We start from the raw sequence: 15,572 nt of genomic DNA, 5'->3' as shown, positions 1-15,572 counted from the left end.
TAAAAATCACCTTCTTGCTTTTCAATTGGAATTTTAATCTTCTGATTATAGTAATTATCTCTGATTGTAAGAAGTTGGTATTAGGAGAAAATGTCTCAAATACAGCACACGCGGCTTATTCCTCCTACCGAGGTTCAGTTAACCGGTACAAGACGACAGAGCTCTTGCTTATTTCTGCTCAGTGGCCTTGACGCCTTTGTAAACACCATTCAGAACAGGGCATCTTTTTTTTTTTTTTTGAGGGGGTATGGCTGCACATCTCCCCCCTTGGTGCCATTCAGGGGTGCATCTGCACCCTGAAGGCCAGGGAGACACCCCCCTGGTGCTGAGGATATTCATGCTGCATGTGTAGCACCATGCTCACCCTGTGACCGGCAACTAGCAAGAGGCTCAGGAATGGAGGTGCATCTCAAAGGGACACTTTGAGATGAGCTTGTTCATTTCTGTATAAAGACCAACTTGAAGCTGTATGTCTCACAGTGAATTTCATTTTCTCACGGATCTGTTTGCTCAGGAACTCTTGTATTTTCATGGGGCAGGAGAAGAACGGTTTTATGACTAAGAAGTGATGCATGTTGACTCCTGCACCCTTGGACACCCTAGTTTTGTGTGCTTGTTGGCAATGGTGAAATCATCTCGTGTCCACCGCAGAGCTGAGTACTTGTGAGCACCTGTTTCACCTGCACAACCCCCAGGGCTTCCTTTATTGGCCCCATTTTACAAATGAATGACTAAATGACATTTCAACATAGTCGGGGACAGAGCAGGACTAAAACACAGGTTCAGGTGATATTGCACTTGCCTTGCACGTAGAAGACTCTGGCTTCCATCCTTAGAAGTTTAAAACATAAGTAAATAAAATCCAGGTCTGCCTGTGGTGCCACTGTGCTGCTTCTCAAAGGTGTTCAAGGATCGCTGGAAGGAGAACTGATCCCACAGAGGCAGTGGCCCCTGCCTGTTGGGTTTGTGACCCACCATCTCATCAGAGGCTCTGTTCTCTTAGCAGAAATCCTCAGTGGGCAGTGTGTTCCGGCAACAGTCTATCGAGGACAAGGAGGATAAGCCGCCCCCGAGGCAGAAGTTCATTCAGTCAGAGATGTCTGAGGCCGTGGAGCGGGCACGAAAGCGCAGGGAAGAGGAGGAGCGCCGAGCCCGGGAGGAGAGGCTGGCGGCCTGCGCTGCCAAGCTCAAACAGCTAGACCAGAAGTGCAAGCAGGCCCAGAAGGCCAGCGAGGCCCAGAAGGCCAGCGAGGCCCAGAAACAGGTGGAGAAGGAGGTACCTCGGTCTCCAGGCACTGAGAAGGCCCCCCCACAAGAAAATGGCCCTGCTGTCCGCAAAGGTAAGAGGCAGGTCCTCCCACCAGCTGGAACCTTGGACTGGGCAGTGGTTTGCTGTTCCCATTCTCCGACTTCTTAGCAGCCTGTAGCTAGGGCTGGATTACATTGAAAGCGCCACAATAGAGGCCAGGGTCACGTGCCTGGGTCTGGTCCTCTTTTGGGTTCTTAATCTAGCTGGTGAAATGCCTCGCCTCTCTAAAGCATGGCACCTGCTGGCATGCTGAGGGGCATGTGAGATGCTGCACATGTGCAGGGCGGTGGGTGGTGCTGGGCGGGAGTGTCTAGAAGGCCTGAGTAGTCTTGCTGATAGTCTCCCCCTTGTCATTCTTGTGGCTGTTACCATTATTGCGCAGTTACACGAGGCACAGATGATAAAGGACATTCACAAAGCACAGGGTCCTTTTATGCAGAGGGGAGGAGCCCACCTCTTGTTAGAATGCATTCTCCCTGTGCCAGAGCTTGTACAGTGCTGCATGACTGACAGATGTAGCAGCAGGGGGCGCTCTCCAGGAAAGCCAGCTGTGTCTCTATCATCTCCTTCAGTCCCCTCATGTCACCTCTTGTTAGGAGACAGGGGCCCATATTAGACACAGGCCGTGAAATCTACAGGATGGGGGATGTTTGATCTGGTAGCCATGTGCCCTGGCCAAGAAGTTCAGAGAAATCAAGTTTTCTTCTGTCTTGTTTTTTTTTTTTTTTTTTTTTGGTACCAGGGATTGAATCCAGGGGGCACTTTACCACAGAGCCACATACCCAGCCCTTTTGAAAATTTTTTATTTCGAGACTTGAGGCTGGCTTTAAACTTTCAATCCTCCTACTTCAGCCTCCCGAGTTGCTAGGATTACTGGCGTGTGCCACCGCGCCCAGCTCTGCTCTTCTTTCACAGTCTCAGTACTCGGGGAGGGGCAGTACAGAGACTGCGGGGAGCATTTCTCCTGGGCAGGCACTGTTCACTGTCTCATTTGGTCCTCACGTGAGTCCTGTGGAGTGGGCGTGACTGCTATCCTTCCTTAGAAAGGAGGGAACACAAAAGGAGAAACTAAACCTGTGCCCAGGTCACACCACCTGTGGACATGGGGAATTCGTCCTGTTTGGGGAACGGCCACTCTCGGGCTACCAGAGTCCTCTATCAGACCTCCGCTCATAGCTGACTCTGATCACATGCACGTCCGCTGACCTCCTGGTCCTTGTCCCCATCTCTAACGTGGTTGTGGGTACAGCCTGCTCACAGTGTCCTGTGGGGAATCCAGGAGCTGGTGCCCAAGGAGTATGTAGTGTGGACTGGGCCCAGCACTGAGTCCTGCGTAGAATGTTTCTGCCCACAAGAGAAGCACTTGCTATTCAGTCATTGGTCACCTGAGTGCTGTGAGCTCATTGTGGCTTCTCTTCGCTTGCTCATTCTCTAGGCTCCCCAGAATTCCCTGCCCAGGAAGCCCCCTCCACTTTCTCAGAGGAGGCACGCACAGCTTCCCCAGCTGTGGGTCAGAGCAGCAGCAGTGAGGAGGAGGCCAGGGAGGCCGGGTCCCCTGCACAGGAATTCAGCAAGTATCAGAAGTCCCTTCCTCCACGGTTCCAGCGCCAGCAGCAGCAGCAGCAGCAGCAGCAGCAGGTGAGCGTCGAGCGATGGCCCCTCCCATGCCCTCTGGTGCTGTTGCCCTCACGCATCCCGCTACCACACAGTCGTGCAGGGGTCACATTCCAATCTTGGGACTCTGTAGTCCACCCCACCATTATTCTTCCCAGTGCTAGGTGCCCCCTGAATGAATACCACCCTTGTTGTGGTTTTCTAGGACATGAGGTAGTGGGGTACATGTTGAGCTCCACTGGCTTAGGTTGAAGAGCAGCAACCTCTCACACGCTGGGGACCCATGGGGTCCTCCAGGACAGAGGCTGTGGGCTGTACCAGGAGCTGTCAAGTGGGACGGGGTTCCTGAGTGTCTAGGGTTCCTGTGCCAGTGGCGGTTCCTGACTAGTCACATGTAGCTGTGGCCCGTGGTGTCGTGGTTGGCTAGGCTTGTTAAGCCCCTGCTTCTCCGCGTGTGATCCAGGAAGGGCAAAGACTGCTTCACTCTGGCAGCAGGAGCCTTGTATGGTGTGACAGTGATGCCTGTGAACTGAGAAACACCAGCACCATTGCAGTCAGCCTTTGGTAAACCTTAAAAGGGACCTGCTATGGCCCTGGAGAAACTCACATGGCCAGTTCTGTCCTGGTGCTCTCGCAGGCTAGTAGTCCCTCTTCTTAGCATGCAGTTGAGTGAGGCAGCCTTGCAGCCTTGCTGGGAACCGAGCCTGGGGTGGAAACTGAGCTGACATGGAGGAGTCGCTTGGTGGGAGCCCAGCACTTGGGTGTGTAATACATTATTATTAATTAACATCAACCGAAGATTCTTCACAATATGTGTGCTCTGGCAAAACAGACCACAGTCTCAGCCTTTCCCCAGCATTTCCTTTGATTTCTTATAAAACCGTCAGCCCAGCTTCTCTGCTGTAGGCGTCCAGGAAGTGTCTCTGGGCCCCACTGTCCTGTGAGTAGTCCATGGGCTTGGAGTAGGATTATCCTTGGGAGAGATCCCTGGAGTTACTTGTGCCAAAACACTGCCGTCACAGCGACCGAAGGCAATTCTTCACGGGGAGTAGGGAGGACGGTGGTGGGGAAACCCTTCCTGAGGGTAGAAGGACACCTGCAAGCACCAGGGCAGCCTGGCTGGTTTGGTCCCCTGGGGACCTGTGTGAGGCAGGAGAAGCTGTGGGGTGCAGGCCAGTATGGCTGGAGTTGGAGCTGCAGTCTCCTGACTGCTGAGCTCTGTTTCTTAAGTGTTCCTCAGAGGTACAGTGAGTGCCAGTGGAGCCACCAGGGAATCCAGCCCAGGACAAGCTGTGGACAGCCAGCTGGACAGGTGGCCTTTGTGTTTGCAGAGTCCAGGATATGTGCTGGAAGCCTGTTGGGCAGGCCATCCTTGGGATCTGCCATGAGTCCTGCTGGGCTGCTGACTCAGGGTTCACTGGGGAAGTCGGCACCCTCCGTCACTGATGCTGTTCATTCCTGTTCCCAGGCCAACCAGGCCTGCTGGGCTTGTGACTTAGGGAGCTCAGCCACACACCTGCAAACCCCAAGCACTGCAGGAAGTACGGTTCTTTGGGACCAGAGGATGGGCCTGGGCTCAAGGGTCTTTCGGTGGCTTCCCAAGGAGACCCAGAGTTAGGGACAGACAGGCCTAGAATGTTCCATGGGCCGGCATGTGCAGGCAGAGCTGTGTGGAGCAGAGAGCTGGGGCCAGTCATGGAGTTGAAGCCAGGGAGGCAGATTAGGCATGGTCCCACAGGACACTGTGGGTCACCTGTACCCTGGTAGGCAGTGGTTGTAGGGCACGGGGGACCGCTGAAGGTGCTTTTGAAGCTCAGAGCCAATGGCTGGGTGCGATGATGACCCTTGCTGAGTAGAGGATGGGTGAAGAGGATGGGACTGGGACAGGAATGATGGCCGTCCTTGGGTGGTGGCTGTAGACCAGGGTCCTGTGGGAAGTGTGCTGGTCTGTTGGTCAGTTTCAGTGGGACGTTTGAACTACATGGAAGCCTCCTGTGTCAAGGGCAGCACCAGTGTACCTGGCCCCTGTTGTGGTAGGCACGACTGCCCACCCAGCCCTAGGAGACTCCAGCCTGATGGTTGTGCTGTTGGGGCTCCCCTCCAGGCAGCTGCCTGTCTCCTCCCTCCTGGAGGGCTTTCTGTGCCACATGCCAAAATGCTGGAGACTATGGTCGCTTACCCCTGTCTGATCAGGTCTCTCTTCTGGGTCAGGAGCAGCTGTACAAGATGCAACACTGGCAGCCGGTGTATCCCCCGCCTTCCCACCCGCAGCGAACCTTTTACCCGCACCACCCCCAGATGCTGGGCTTCGACCCCAGGTGGATGATGATGCCTTCCTACATGGACCCTCGGATCACACCCACCCGGACCCCTGTGGACTTCTACCCCTCAGCCCTGCACCCTTCAGGTGAGCATGGGGCTGGACAGTGGGTGGTTAGGGTGGCATCTCAAGAGCGAGGCCCTTGGCGTTCGTTCTGGCCTCCAGGACTGGTCTGTGTCTTGCAGAGCGCAGGTAAGGTTGTGTTCCTGTCCTGGACAGTTACCGGAAGAAAGCAAGACCCTGCATTTTAAATGGCTCAAAGTGATTTTGAGGTCTTGCTGCCTCACACAGTCCCTTTCCATTCTTACTGTCTTTGCATATTGTCTCTTTGTCTTCCTTCATTGGTCTTTCCCAGGGTTTGTCTAAGGCCTTTTTAAAATCAGAATTGGGGTTTCTTATTTTTCCTTTATCTTATTTGGGTTTTAGTTAATCATTTTCTTCTTTCTACCACCTTATTTCTCTTGAAATCATTCTGTTCATTTTGTAAGTGATTGTGTTGGACACTTGGTTCAATAATTTTTGACTTTCAAGATGCTCTTCATGGTGTCAGTTTCCAGTGTTGCGGCGTTGTGGCCAGGTACGATGGTCTGATGTGGGCCGGGGCCAGCAGACTTCTCGCCTGTGGCCAGGCGTCGCATGTCATGGGCTTTTGTCAGCTCTTCTGACCAAAAGAAGTTTTGCTTCTTTGACAGTTCTGCTGTCGTAGGAAGAAGCAGCCATGGGCAAATTGTGAATGAGTGCATTTGATTGTTTTCCAGTAAAACATCATTTAAGCAGATAACAAGCCAGATTGTGTTCAGAGGGTTTCCCTTGTTGCCCACTCTCGGTTGCCTGACATTTGTTGAGGTTTTCTTTGTAGGCTGTTACAAAGTCAGTTTTTTATTTTTTCCTGTTTGTTTTCTTCTTTATTCTTTTTGCCTGAAAAGAATCTGTGTTCTGTTGGATGAGTCCATTCAGTTGAACTTGCCAGATGTGTTGTACAAGTGTTTCTTGCGTTACATTTTTTTATCTCCTTAATTAGTTACTGAAAGGTGTGTAGAATCATCCTGCACCAGGGGCTGGGGGCTTGGTACATTGGTAGAGCCTGTGAGTGTGTATCAGGCCCTGGGTCCAATCAGTAGCACAAAAAAAGAGAAAAGAGAAAACAACAGCAAAGCTCCCAATATGGCCGTGGACTTGTCGGACTCTCCAGCAGTGTCCGTCTTTGGAGGCACAGAGTGTGGAATGACATCTATTCCTGTTGTCACCTACCACCTGCTCCGGTGGTGTTTTTCTGCCTTTACCATCTGCTTTGTCCTATAGTAGCACGATGATGTCAGTTTCCTTTTGATTAGAACTTAGAGTCTCTTTTGTTCAGTTTTTTGCTGCCATTTCTCTGAGTCCTTATTTCTAGGGAGTGCATAACTTTTTGTATACAAACCTATATGGTCTTACTCTGAAAATTCAATGGCTTTTAACTACCAAAGTTGCTCCCTTTACATTTATTCAAATTTCATATTTAGATTTTCCCATTAATCTGTCTTATGCATTCCGCTTCCCACTTTCCGTGTGTGTGTGTGTGTGTGTGTGTGTGTGTTTCCCTTCTACGTTCTATTTCTTATGTTAGTGATATTAAAATCCTAACACGAGGACTGGGTACACCTGGTGGTAGAGTGATTGCCTAATATGTGTGAGACACTGGGTTCCAGCCCCAGCACTGCCCCACCCCCCCAAAAAAAAAAATCCTATCGTGCCCTCTTGACCTACAGAAGGGTCTACTCGGTGTCTCCACCTTCATCTGAACCTGCTGACCTCTGTCTTTATTCTTGTGCCCACACCGGCAGTTACTGTTTTGTCATCTTCTCTGTGCTATTGAGCTGGGCCTGCGTGTTCCCTTGTCTTGATGGCCTTTCTTCACCTGGGGTGGGCCTGTGTTATCTCTGACAGTCTTCTGCCATTCCGGGTGCTGGCCTGAACAGAGAGCTGCAGGCGGGTGCTCTTCCTCTGGGTGCTGTGCAGATCTTCCTGTTTTCTTCTGGCTCCTCTTGCTGCTGAAAACTTGATCCATTCTTAGGTCTTCTGTGCTGTATTGTCTCTGGCTGTTTTCGAGGTCTTGTCTTGTCTAGGGTGTCCTTGGTTCTGTCACTATGTGCTGTGTTCAGGTGGACCTCTCTAATTACTCTGCTTGGAATTCCTTGTGCCTGAATCTGAGGTGTACCTCTTTCCCCACTTCTGGAAGATTCTCTTCTGATAATTGCTTCAAGTTATTGACTCTCCTTGTTCCTTTTTCTTCTTTGTATTTAGGCCTTTACTTTCTGGTACTGGGGTAGCCTGTAGCACTTAGGTCCTGACCTTGCATGTGATCAGCCAGGGCTCTACCACTGGGCGACATCCAGATCCTCCTTGTTCCTTTTATCTTTTCTTTCTAGGTCCTGCTCTAGGTTTATTATGTACCTTCCATGCTGTCTTTTAACTGTCTTAAATCCGAGAAAGTGAAAATGAGCAGGCGTTGCCCCTTTGTTGCCTTCCAGGAAGCCCCTGGCTGTTCCCAGGACACTTCTCTCCCCCAGCTGAGTCTGTCTACTTTTATTACTGTCCAGTGAGGTTTTTTTGTTTGTTTTTTTTAAATATTTTCTAGTTGTGAATGTACCTGTATTTTATTTATATGTGGTACTGAGAATCGACCCCAGTGCCTCACGCATGCTAGGCAAGCACTCTACCACTGAGTTACAGCCCCAGCTCTGTTCAGTGAGTTTTAATTTCAGTGACTGTATATTTTTATGATTAGAATTTGTTTCACAAGCTTTGTATTCTTTTTTTTTTTTTAAAGTTTTTTAAAAAATTTCCTTTTATGTTCTTAATTATTTTAAATGTGATTTCCTAGAGACTACCAGATGGTTGTGCTGTCTGAAGTCTTGAGGACTCACTGTGAGCTCATGCTGAATACTCAGCACACGTGTTCTGGTGGTTTGGGATCTAGTTTGGTTTCAGGAAGCAGTGTGGATCGGGTTGAGGGCATGTCCCTCCATAGTCTCTTTAGCTGGAACCACCCTTGATGGCAGGTTTCTGGACTATTCTGGGAGTTAGAAATTTGAACCCCTTCTGCCTAGATCCCCATGGAAGCAGCCATGTGGTTTCTGAATTCCAAGAGAGTGCTTTTCCCTGCCCAGATCCAGGCACTCAGCCCTGATGAAAATCACGCATTCTCCAGTGCACCTGACAGGCATGGGCAGAGGCTGGGAGAGGCACAATTCGTCCAGGTGCACTTTGGAGGGTCTCTGTTTTGAGCAGGTTCCATTTGTACTCCTTGTCCTACGAGGGTGCTGAAGACCAAGCCTGAGGATTTCCAGGCTGAGCTGCCCTTCTTTCTGCTCTTTAGGGTGCTCCAGCTCCTGTACTCGTAGCTCTGGTTTTCAGCTTCTGGAAGTTACTATTTTCTTGTGAACACAGCTCTGCAAGCAAAACATTTGATCTATTCTGCCCAGCCCTTTTGTGACAGTAGGGGTTTTCGGGTCTTCATGTAGCCACAGACAGGGCGATGTGTGCCTCTCACCAGATGAGCTGCAGTCAGGAGACAGGCGCGACAGTGTCATAGGGCTTTGAGTATTTCAGAGTCAGATCTGTTTCTTTGCAGATGTAGGCCCAGACCTGGGCAGCACCTGTGCCAGCCCCACTGCCTCACCTGACAGGCATGGGCAGAGGCTGGGAGAGGCATGATTCATCCTGGTGCCCAGCCAGTTACAGCTGGTGGGACCTATATGCTGGTCCAATCTGGCGAGTTAGCAGTTTTTTTGTTTTGTTTTTAACATTTTTTATAGTAAATGGACACAATACCTTTTTTTTATTTATATATGGGGCTAAGGGTCGAACCCAGTGCTTCACATGTGCTAGGCAAGCGCTTTATCAACTGAACTCCAATTCCAGCCCAAGTTAGCAGTTTTTTGTTATTTTTCAACTGCCACCCTCCTCCCTCACCGCATTCCCAAAAACTCCCCATACACCATATGTAGTGTTGCCATCCTTTTTGGAGTTAGGGATAAGAGGAAATAAACTCAGACTAAATCCTTCTGCGAGGATTTGGAAGTAGACGGTCCTGGCTGCCATTCTCATATGCTCTCTGGGATGTGGCTCGTCTGCCTAGATCTGAACTGGAGAGCTTCCAAGCATCTCTGCTGCACAGCCACTCCTCAGCTTGCTGACCCCGTGGCCTCTGGTTAGCACTGAGGGATTCCACTTGTCATTTCCAGTTTGCATGTCCCAGTTTTATTACCCTTTGATACAGGCACTTGGTCTGAGAACTCAGCTTGTCTCTACAGGTCTTTGAACAGGTCAGGTGGCCTCAGGGTCCCTGGTCAGAAAAGAATGAAGGCCACTGTTCTGGAGTAGGGTGCTGTGTCCAGGGGCAGGCCGAGAGACTTACTGTTCCACGTGGCTGGCTGGTTGCCATGGGGCTTTCTAAACGACATGATTCAGAATTGTCCTTTGTCTTTGCCAGGACTGATGAAGCCCATGATGCCCCAAGAGTCCCTCAGTGGGACTGGATGTCGTTCTGAAGATCAGAGCTGTGTGCCCCCACTCCAAGAAAGAAAAGTGACCGCCATCGATCCAGCTCCCGTCTGGAGCCCAGAGGGCTACCTGGCGCTGCAGAGCAAGGGCTACTCATTGCCCCACCCAAAGTCAAGTGACACTTTGCCTGTGGATGTGCATGTCAGGTGAGATGACACTTGCTCCCGCTGCCTGGATGCTACAGGACAGCTCTCTGGTCCTAAGGGAAAGGCCCTGTCCCAGGAGATGCTGCCTTGGGAGGCGGGAAGGGGTATGGATTGTGCTTGGATATTGTGTGAACGGCTTTTACTGATGGGGGCTGAAGGCTCAGCAGGAGCCCCAGACTGCCAGTCTTGGATGTGGAGTCGGGGAGGGCCTCACAGGCAGGCAGGTCGAGGGAAGGTGTGGGCTTGCCCCTTGGTGAGTAAACAGGGCTAGCCCTGCTGCCCGGGGCCCGACTCCAGCTGACTCCCAGGCTCCAGCTTGCTCCAGGGGACCGCCAGCTTCTCTCTGTCTCCGGGTGGCAAGCTGAGCCTGCCCAGTGGCCACTGCCTTCTCTGCGCTCATGGACTTCAGGGGCCATGGAGGGCCCCATGGCCCAGCTGCTCTAAGATGTGTTTAAAGATAGAACAAGTGTTTGCTGTGTTTTTCTTTCTTTTTTTAAGGCATTTTTTTTTTCTTTCTGAAACTGAGCTTTGTGTTCAGCATGGAAGCCAGGAACCCAGCTCCAATCACATTGACTGATTTCTCTGGTTCCTTTTCAGGAATGAAAGCTCTTACTCTGCCTCCCCCGGAAGGTCAGGGGGCGTAAGTGCCCAGCGCCATCTCTTTGAGGAGAGAGGGGAGGAGTACTTGAGTGCTTTTGACAAGAAGGCCCAAGCAGACTTTGACAGCTGTGTCTCTTCTCAAAGAATAGGCCAGGAGCTTTTATTTCCACCCCAAGAAAATGTTCAGGAGGCGGGCGCTCCTGGGGGCCACGCCCAAAACCTCAGGCGTCCCCCGCTGGAGCCTGACTTTGTCCCAGTTGAGAAAAAGCCAGAGTTTTGCAGCTGGGACATTGGCCACCAGCCAAAGGCCCCCGACACAGCCAAGGGTGTTGAGCAGGAGGCGCCCCGGGAGGAGCCGTCCTTCCATGCTGCCTCCTGGGAGAAGGAAGGGAGTCCTGACAAACAGCCAGACCCAGAGCCTGAATGGACACCTGAGCCCCGGAGTTCCAGTGGTCAGCACCAGGAGCAGCCAGGCAGGACCCGGAGGTCAGGGCCCATCAAAAAACCGGTCCTCAAAGCCCTGAAAGTGGAGGAGAAGGAGAAGGAACTAGAGAAGGTTAAGCGGGGGCTCGGGGAAGAGAGTGCACGGCTGGCCACAGAGAAGCCTGAGCAGGATGAGGACGAAGAGAACGACCCTGCCCTGGCCAACGCCTCCCCTTCCGCTTTGGAGGACAAGGCCTCCACCCGGGCTGGGTCCAGCCACGAGGCCAGCAAATGGGATGCGGATGAGGATGAGAAGCCTGACAAGGCCTGGGAGCCCAGACCATCCCGAGAGAACAGCGACATTCCCCCCACCAAGAGAAACAACTGGATCTTCATCGACGAGGAGCAGGCCTTTGGGGGCCGGGGGCAGGCCCGCAGCCGGGGCCGAGGTTTCAGAGAATTCACTTTCCGAGGCCGGCCAGCCGGGGGAAATGGAAGTAGCCTGTGTGGCGGGGGAGTCCTGGGGGCCCGCGGCATCTACAGCAGCAGCCAGCGGAGTGGCCGCGGTCGGGGCCTGCGGGAGTTCCCCCAGCCAGAGGACAGCCCCAGAGCCAAGCCGCGTCGGCGCATCGCCAGCGAGACCCATAGCGAGGGCTCCGAGTATGAGGAGCTGCCCAAGCGGCGCCGGCAGAGGGGCTCGGAGAGCGGGACGGAGGGCTCGTTCCTGGGGCGGGAGGAGGGCGCCCTGCAGACGGACTCCTGGCGCTCCAGCAAGGCGTACCCCGAGGACCAGAGCGGCCCAGAGGCCAAGGGCCGGGGCCCTCGGGCCTGTGGCCGTGCTCTCCCGCCCAGGCTGAGCAACGGCGGCTATGGGCGCAGGGCCTTTGCCCCCAAGGAGCCGGTCCCCTGGCAGAGCAGGAGCCCGAGTGGCTCCTGGCAGGAGTACGGTTCTGACACGGGTGGGACCCGGCGTGCCGCGGACAGAGACTACGTCCCTGACTCCTACCGACATGCAGACTCGTTTGGCAGCAGGGCCTTTGAGGACAGCCGCTTGGAGGACAAGAGGTCCTTCTTCCAAGACGACCATGTTACAGATTCTGAGAATGCAGAGAACCGGCCGTTCCGGAGGAGGCGCCCCCCACGCCAAGACAAGCCTCCACGCTTCCGGCGGCTGCGGCAGGAGCGGGAGTCCTTGGTCCTGTGGGGACCAGAGGAGGAGGCCCCCCTGCTGGCGGGCCAGTGGCCGGGTCGGCCCAAACTCTGCCCTGGGGACAAGGTTGGCGCCGGGGGCCGCAGGTCCCCAGACCCATCCTGCCACAACTCCTCTGACCATGCCAACGAGGAGTGGGAAACAGCCTCTGAGAGCAGCGACTTCAGCGAGCGCAGAGAGAGGCGCGGGGGCCCAGGGGAGCCCGACCCGCAGGGGGACGGTGGCCTGTCTGGGGCCGGTCTGGGTGAGAAGAAGGAACTGGCCAAGAGGAGCTTCTCCAGCCAGAGGCCCCTGGCTGACAGACAGAGCCGCAAGCTGGAGCCGGGAGGGTTTGGGGAGAAGCCCGTTAGGCCAGGTGGTGGTGAGACGTCCCCCCGCTATGACAGCCAGCAGAGCGGGACACCCTTGAAAGCCAAAAGGTAACCGAGAGCACCACCCCAGGCCCCTGTTGTTGTCCCCCCGCAGCAGCCCCGAGTCCATGCATGCATGCCCGCCGGGCCACGCGCTGCCGGCTGCTGTGTGTCAGCGTCTCATCCTGCTCCTGCATCGCTTGTCTGCTTCTCACGATGTGTCCTTGTTATTGTGGCCTGACAGTCTGAGCCTGAAGTGTGCCCTGCCCCACCCCGTGCCTTGTTACTGCAGCCTTGTCCCTGCCAGGGTTTAGCCTCTGAATGGTCCTTGGAGCCCTGCAGTAAGGGAATTGCCTATATGTGGCACCTGGGAGCACTGGCCAGTCCACCTGATCCCTCTGCTCCTCAGACAGCTGGGCAGCATCCTGGAAGGCCTCACTAGCCTTCTGGCTGCACGGAGGATGGCTCTTCTTCCCCCAGCAGCTCTGCTTCTCTACCACTTCCTGGGTGTGGTCAGAGTTGCCAGAGCAGCTGGGAGCAGCCGCCTGTAGCCCAAGGAACATCTCTCCTTTGGAACCAGAGGTTTCTTAGGTGGACAGTCTGTGCTTGGTGTCACTCGAGGCCCACAGGCTCCTGTGTGGGGAAGGGTGGCTTTGCTGACTCTGCCTACTCCATGTCTCAGAGGGGACGTGCAGGGGTGCTAAGGCACCTCAGCACACTGACGCTGCCTGTCCTCCTTAGAAGTTCAGGGCACAGAAACTCGGGGGTGTTTCTATACCCCTAAAGAAGGAGCCTCCGGAGAGTGCTAGTTTTTCAGGCGGTAGTCTGACCTTGCTCTCTGGGGCCCAGAAGCCCCGACTTGGCTCTGCCCTGAGCCTCATAGCAGGGCAAGGCCAGGGGTGCTGTCTGCTGGCTGCTGGCTCAGAACAGAAAGGCCGGCAGCCCTGTCTGAAGCGTGCCCCACCTTCCCTCTCTCCCTCTGCACGTGCTGAACGCAGCAGGCCATGGGAGAGAAGAGGGCACAGAGGGAGGTGGTGAGGGCAGTTCTTCTCTGCCCAGGGTTCTGCCCAAGCAGTGTGGGCTGGGCTCTTCCTGGAGTAGGTGTCGTCCACAAGGCTTCTGTTCACGCGGCCTAGAAGGAGGAACTGCCCTGGGCCAGGCTGCGGTGTGCGTGCGGGCTGCGTGCACTTGTGGGTTGTTTTCTTTTTTGCTGACCTTTGGGCATCTCTGACTTCACAGATCTTTTTTGCTTTATAGGTCCCCGGATGAGGCCCTGCCTGGAGGCCTTGGCTGCAGCAGTGGGAATGGCCACTCGCCTTACACCCTAGAGCGGGCCACACACACCAACGCTGACAGTCCAGAAGCCACCAGTAAGAAGGCAGAGAAGGAGTCCGTGCTGGCCGTTCAGAGGGCTGGCGAGCAGGAGGAGGCCCGGAAGCAGTTTGACCTGAGCTATGGAAGTGAGTCTAGGCACCTCCCATCCTTCCAGAAGATCCCAGGTGGATCCAGGGCCTCGGTAGTCTTTGGGTGGGAACACATAATTCTTCTAAGGGGAGAATCAGCCCTTCCAAGTGACCGTCAACTTCCGAGAACTGCCTTGAGCAGGCACCAGGCTGAGTTCTTGGCTGTGGTGGTGAGCAGTACAGCTGCTTGCCACCCGCGCTACACACTGCCTCGCTGGGGAGCCCGATGCCCAGTGGTTCAGGGAGATTCCAAGTCCACCAGCTGGTAAGAGCGAAGCTGGCTGTAAGAGCCTCATCCCCAAAGACTGTGTCCTTCTCACCATGGTGCTGCTCAAGCTGCCCTGGGTGAGACTGCAGGGGTTAGGGTGGGAGGTGTGGCCATGGCCAGGTCTCCATAGCTGTGGTGGATGCTGGAGCTCCTTGGTAGTGTCCAGCCAGATGCTGCCCAACTTTCTGAGCCAAGCCTGTCCTTAGATACCAGGTGCAGTAGAGTTGGGTGATTCATGGAAACCACAACTTCCCTTGGTTCAGGTGCCATCATTGAAAACTGTGCGTCTGGCCCTGGGGAGGAGAGTGAGGTGGGCTCCATGGTGGGCGAAGGCTTCATTGAAGTGCTGACCAAGAAGCAGCGCCGCCTCCTGGAGGAGGAGAGGAGAAAGAAGGAGCAGGCTGCGCAGGTGAGCAGGCGCAGGCTGGGTGTGGGGCTGGGGAACCCAGGGAAGAGGGGAGAATTAGCTGCTAGGCTTGCGTTGCTCCCAGTGCCTGCCATGCAGCCCGCGGGAGCAGGTGAGGGCCGTCACCATTTTACAGAGGGGAATCTGGGTCACAAAGAGGCTGACTCCTCAAGGCTCAAAGCTTACGTGGGGTCATACCTATTGGCCGCCAGGACTCCTCCCTCCACAGGGTCCCCGCCTGGGTGGGTGAGAGTCCTCTTCCCTCAAGTCATGAGATCAGGAGCCCTGTGCCACACGGGAGGTTTGCAGACCGCCACTCGGCTCCTAGGGGTTTGGCTGACCTGCCAGTGTGCTCAGTGGCCGGCATCTTGAGCAATTTCAGTGGTTTGGTTGGCACTGGGATCCTTTTCCTAGGAGAGCTTGTCATTCTTAGGACCTTCTAGGGTAGACTACATCACTCTCTTTTCCCCTTAGGTGCCTGTGAAAGGTCGAGGCCTTTCCTCTCGTATTCCCCCTCGATTTGCTAAAAAACAAAACAACTTGTGCCTGGAACAGGGCGATGTGGCCGTGCCTGGCAGCAGCTTGGGCACTGAGATCTGGGAGAGCAGCAGCCAAGGTGAGAGCATGGAGCCTGCCTCTTCCTCCTGTGCCTGGCTTTTGAGCTGTGAGTGTAGGGGGCCTCACTCGCGCTGGGCTCTCTCCTGGGCTCCTCTGCTGAGCCAGTGTCGATGGCCAGCCTTGCTTCGGCAGCTCCCAGTTGGGCAAAATTTCACTTGCCTGTGGTGTGGGGAAGAGCAGAGTGTTCCACATTCCCAGCAGCCCAGAGCAGGACATCCCATGAGCTGACCCTCAGGAATGTGGGTTGGGCTTATTTGTCAGGTCTGATCATCCTTCATTCTTCCCTGCGCTCTCATGGAA

The 15,572-nt window shown here is 54.4% G+C and overlaps 1 protein-coding gene across 14 annotated transcripts in view; it reads left to right on the top strand.

Moving 5' to 3' along the window:
- The window catches only part of Prrc2b (proline rich coiled-coil 2B), a 78,635-nt gene that overhangs the window by 46,194 nt on the left and 16,869 nt on the right, over positions 1-15,572 (top strand). For 6 of the 14 annotated variants that reach the window (XM_077108783.1, XM_077108787.1, XM_077108786.1 and 3 more), the window contains exons 12-19: positions 1,004-1,340; positions 2,745-2,947; positions 5,117-5,330; positions 9,718-9,934; positions 10,532-12,586; positions 13,775-13,977; positions 14,512-14,657; positions 15,129-15,270. In XM_077108783.1, the coding sequence (XP_076964898.1) occupies positions 1,004-1,340; positions 2,745-2,947; positions 5,117-5,330; positions 9,718-9,934; positions 10,532-12,586; positions 13,775-13,977; positions 14,512-14,657; positions 15,129-15,270 (3,517 nt within the window). The remainder of the gene's footprint in view (positions 1-1,003; positions 1,341-2,744; positions 2,948-5,116; positions 5,331-9,717; positions 9,935-10,531; positions 12,587-13,774; positions 13,978-14,511; positions 14,658-15,128; positions 15,271-15,572) is intronic. The other 8 variants (XM_077108794.1, XM_077108791.1, XM_077108789.1 and 5 more) reach the window with 6 other exon arrangements.

Source organism: Callospermophilus lateralis, chromosome 2 (assembly GCF_048772815.1).
Source record: "Callospermophilus lateralis isolate mCalLat2 chromosome 2, mCalLat2.hap1, whole genome shotgun sequence".
In the NCBI taxonomy this organism is placed as follows: domain Eukaryota; kingdom Metazoa; phylum Chordata; class Mammalia; order Rodentia; family Sciuridae; genus Callospermophilus; species Callospermophilus lateralis.
The sequence above is the reverse complement of the archived record's forward strand: the minus strand, read 5'-3'. Positions and strand labels throughout refer to the sequence as shown.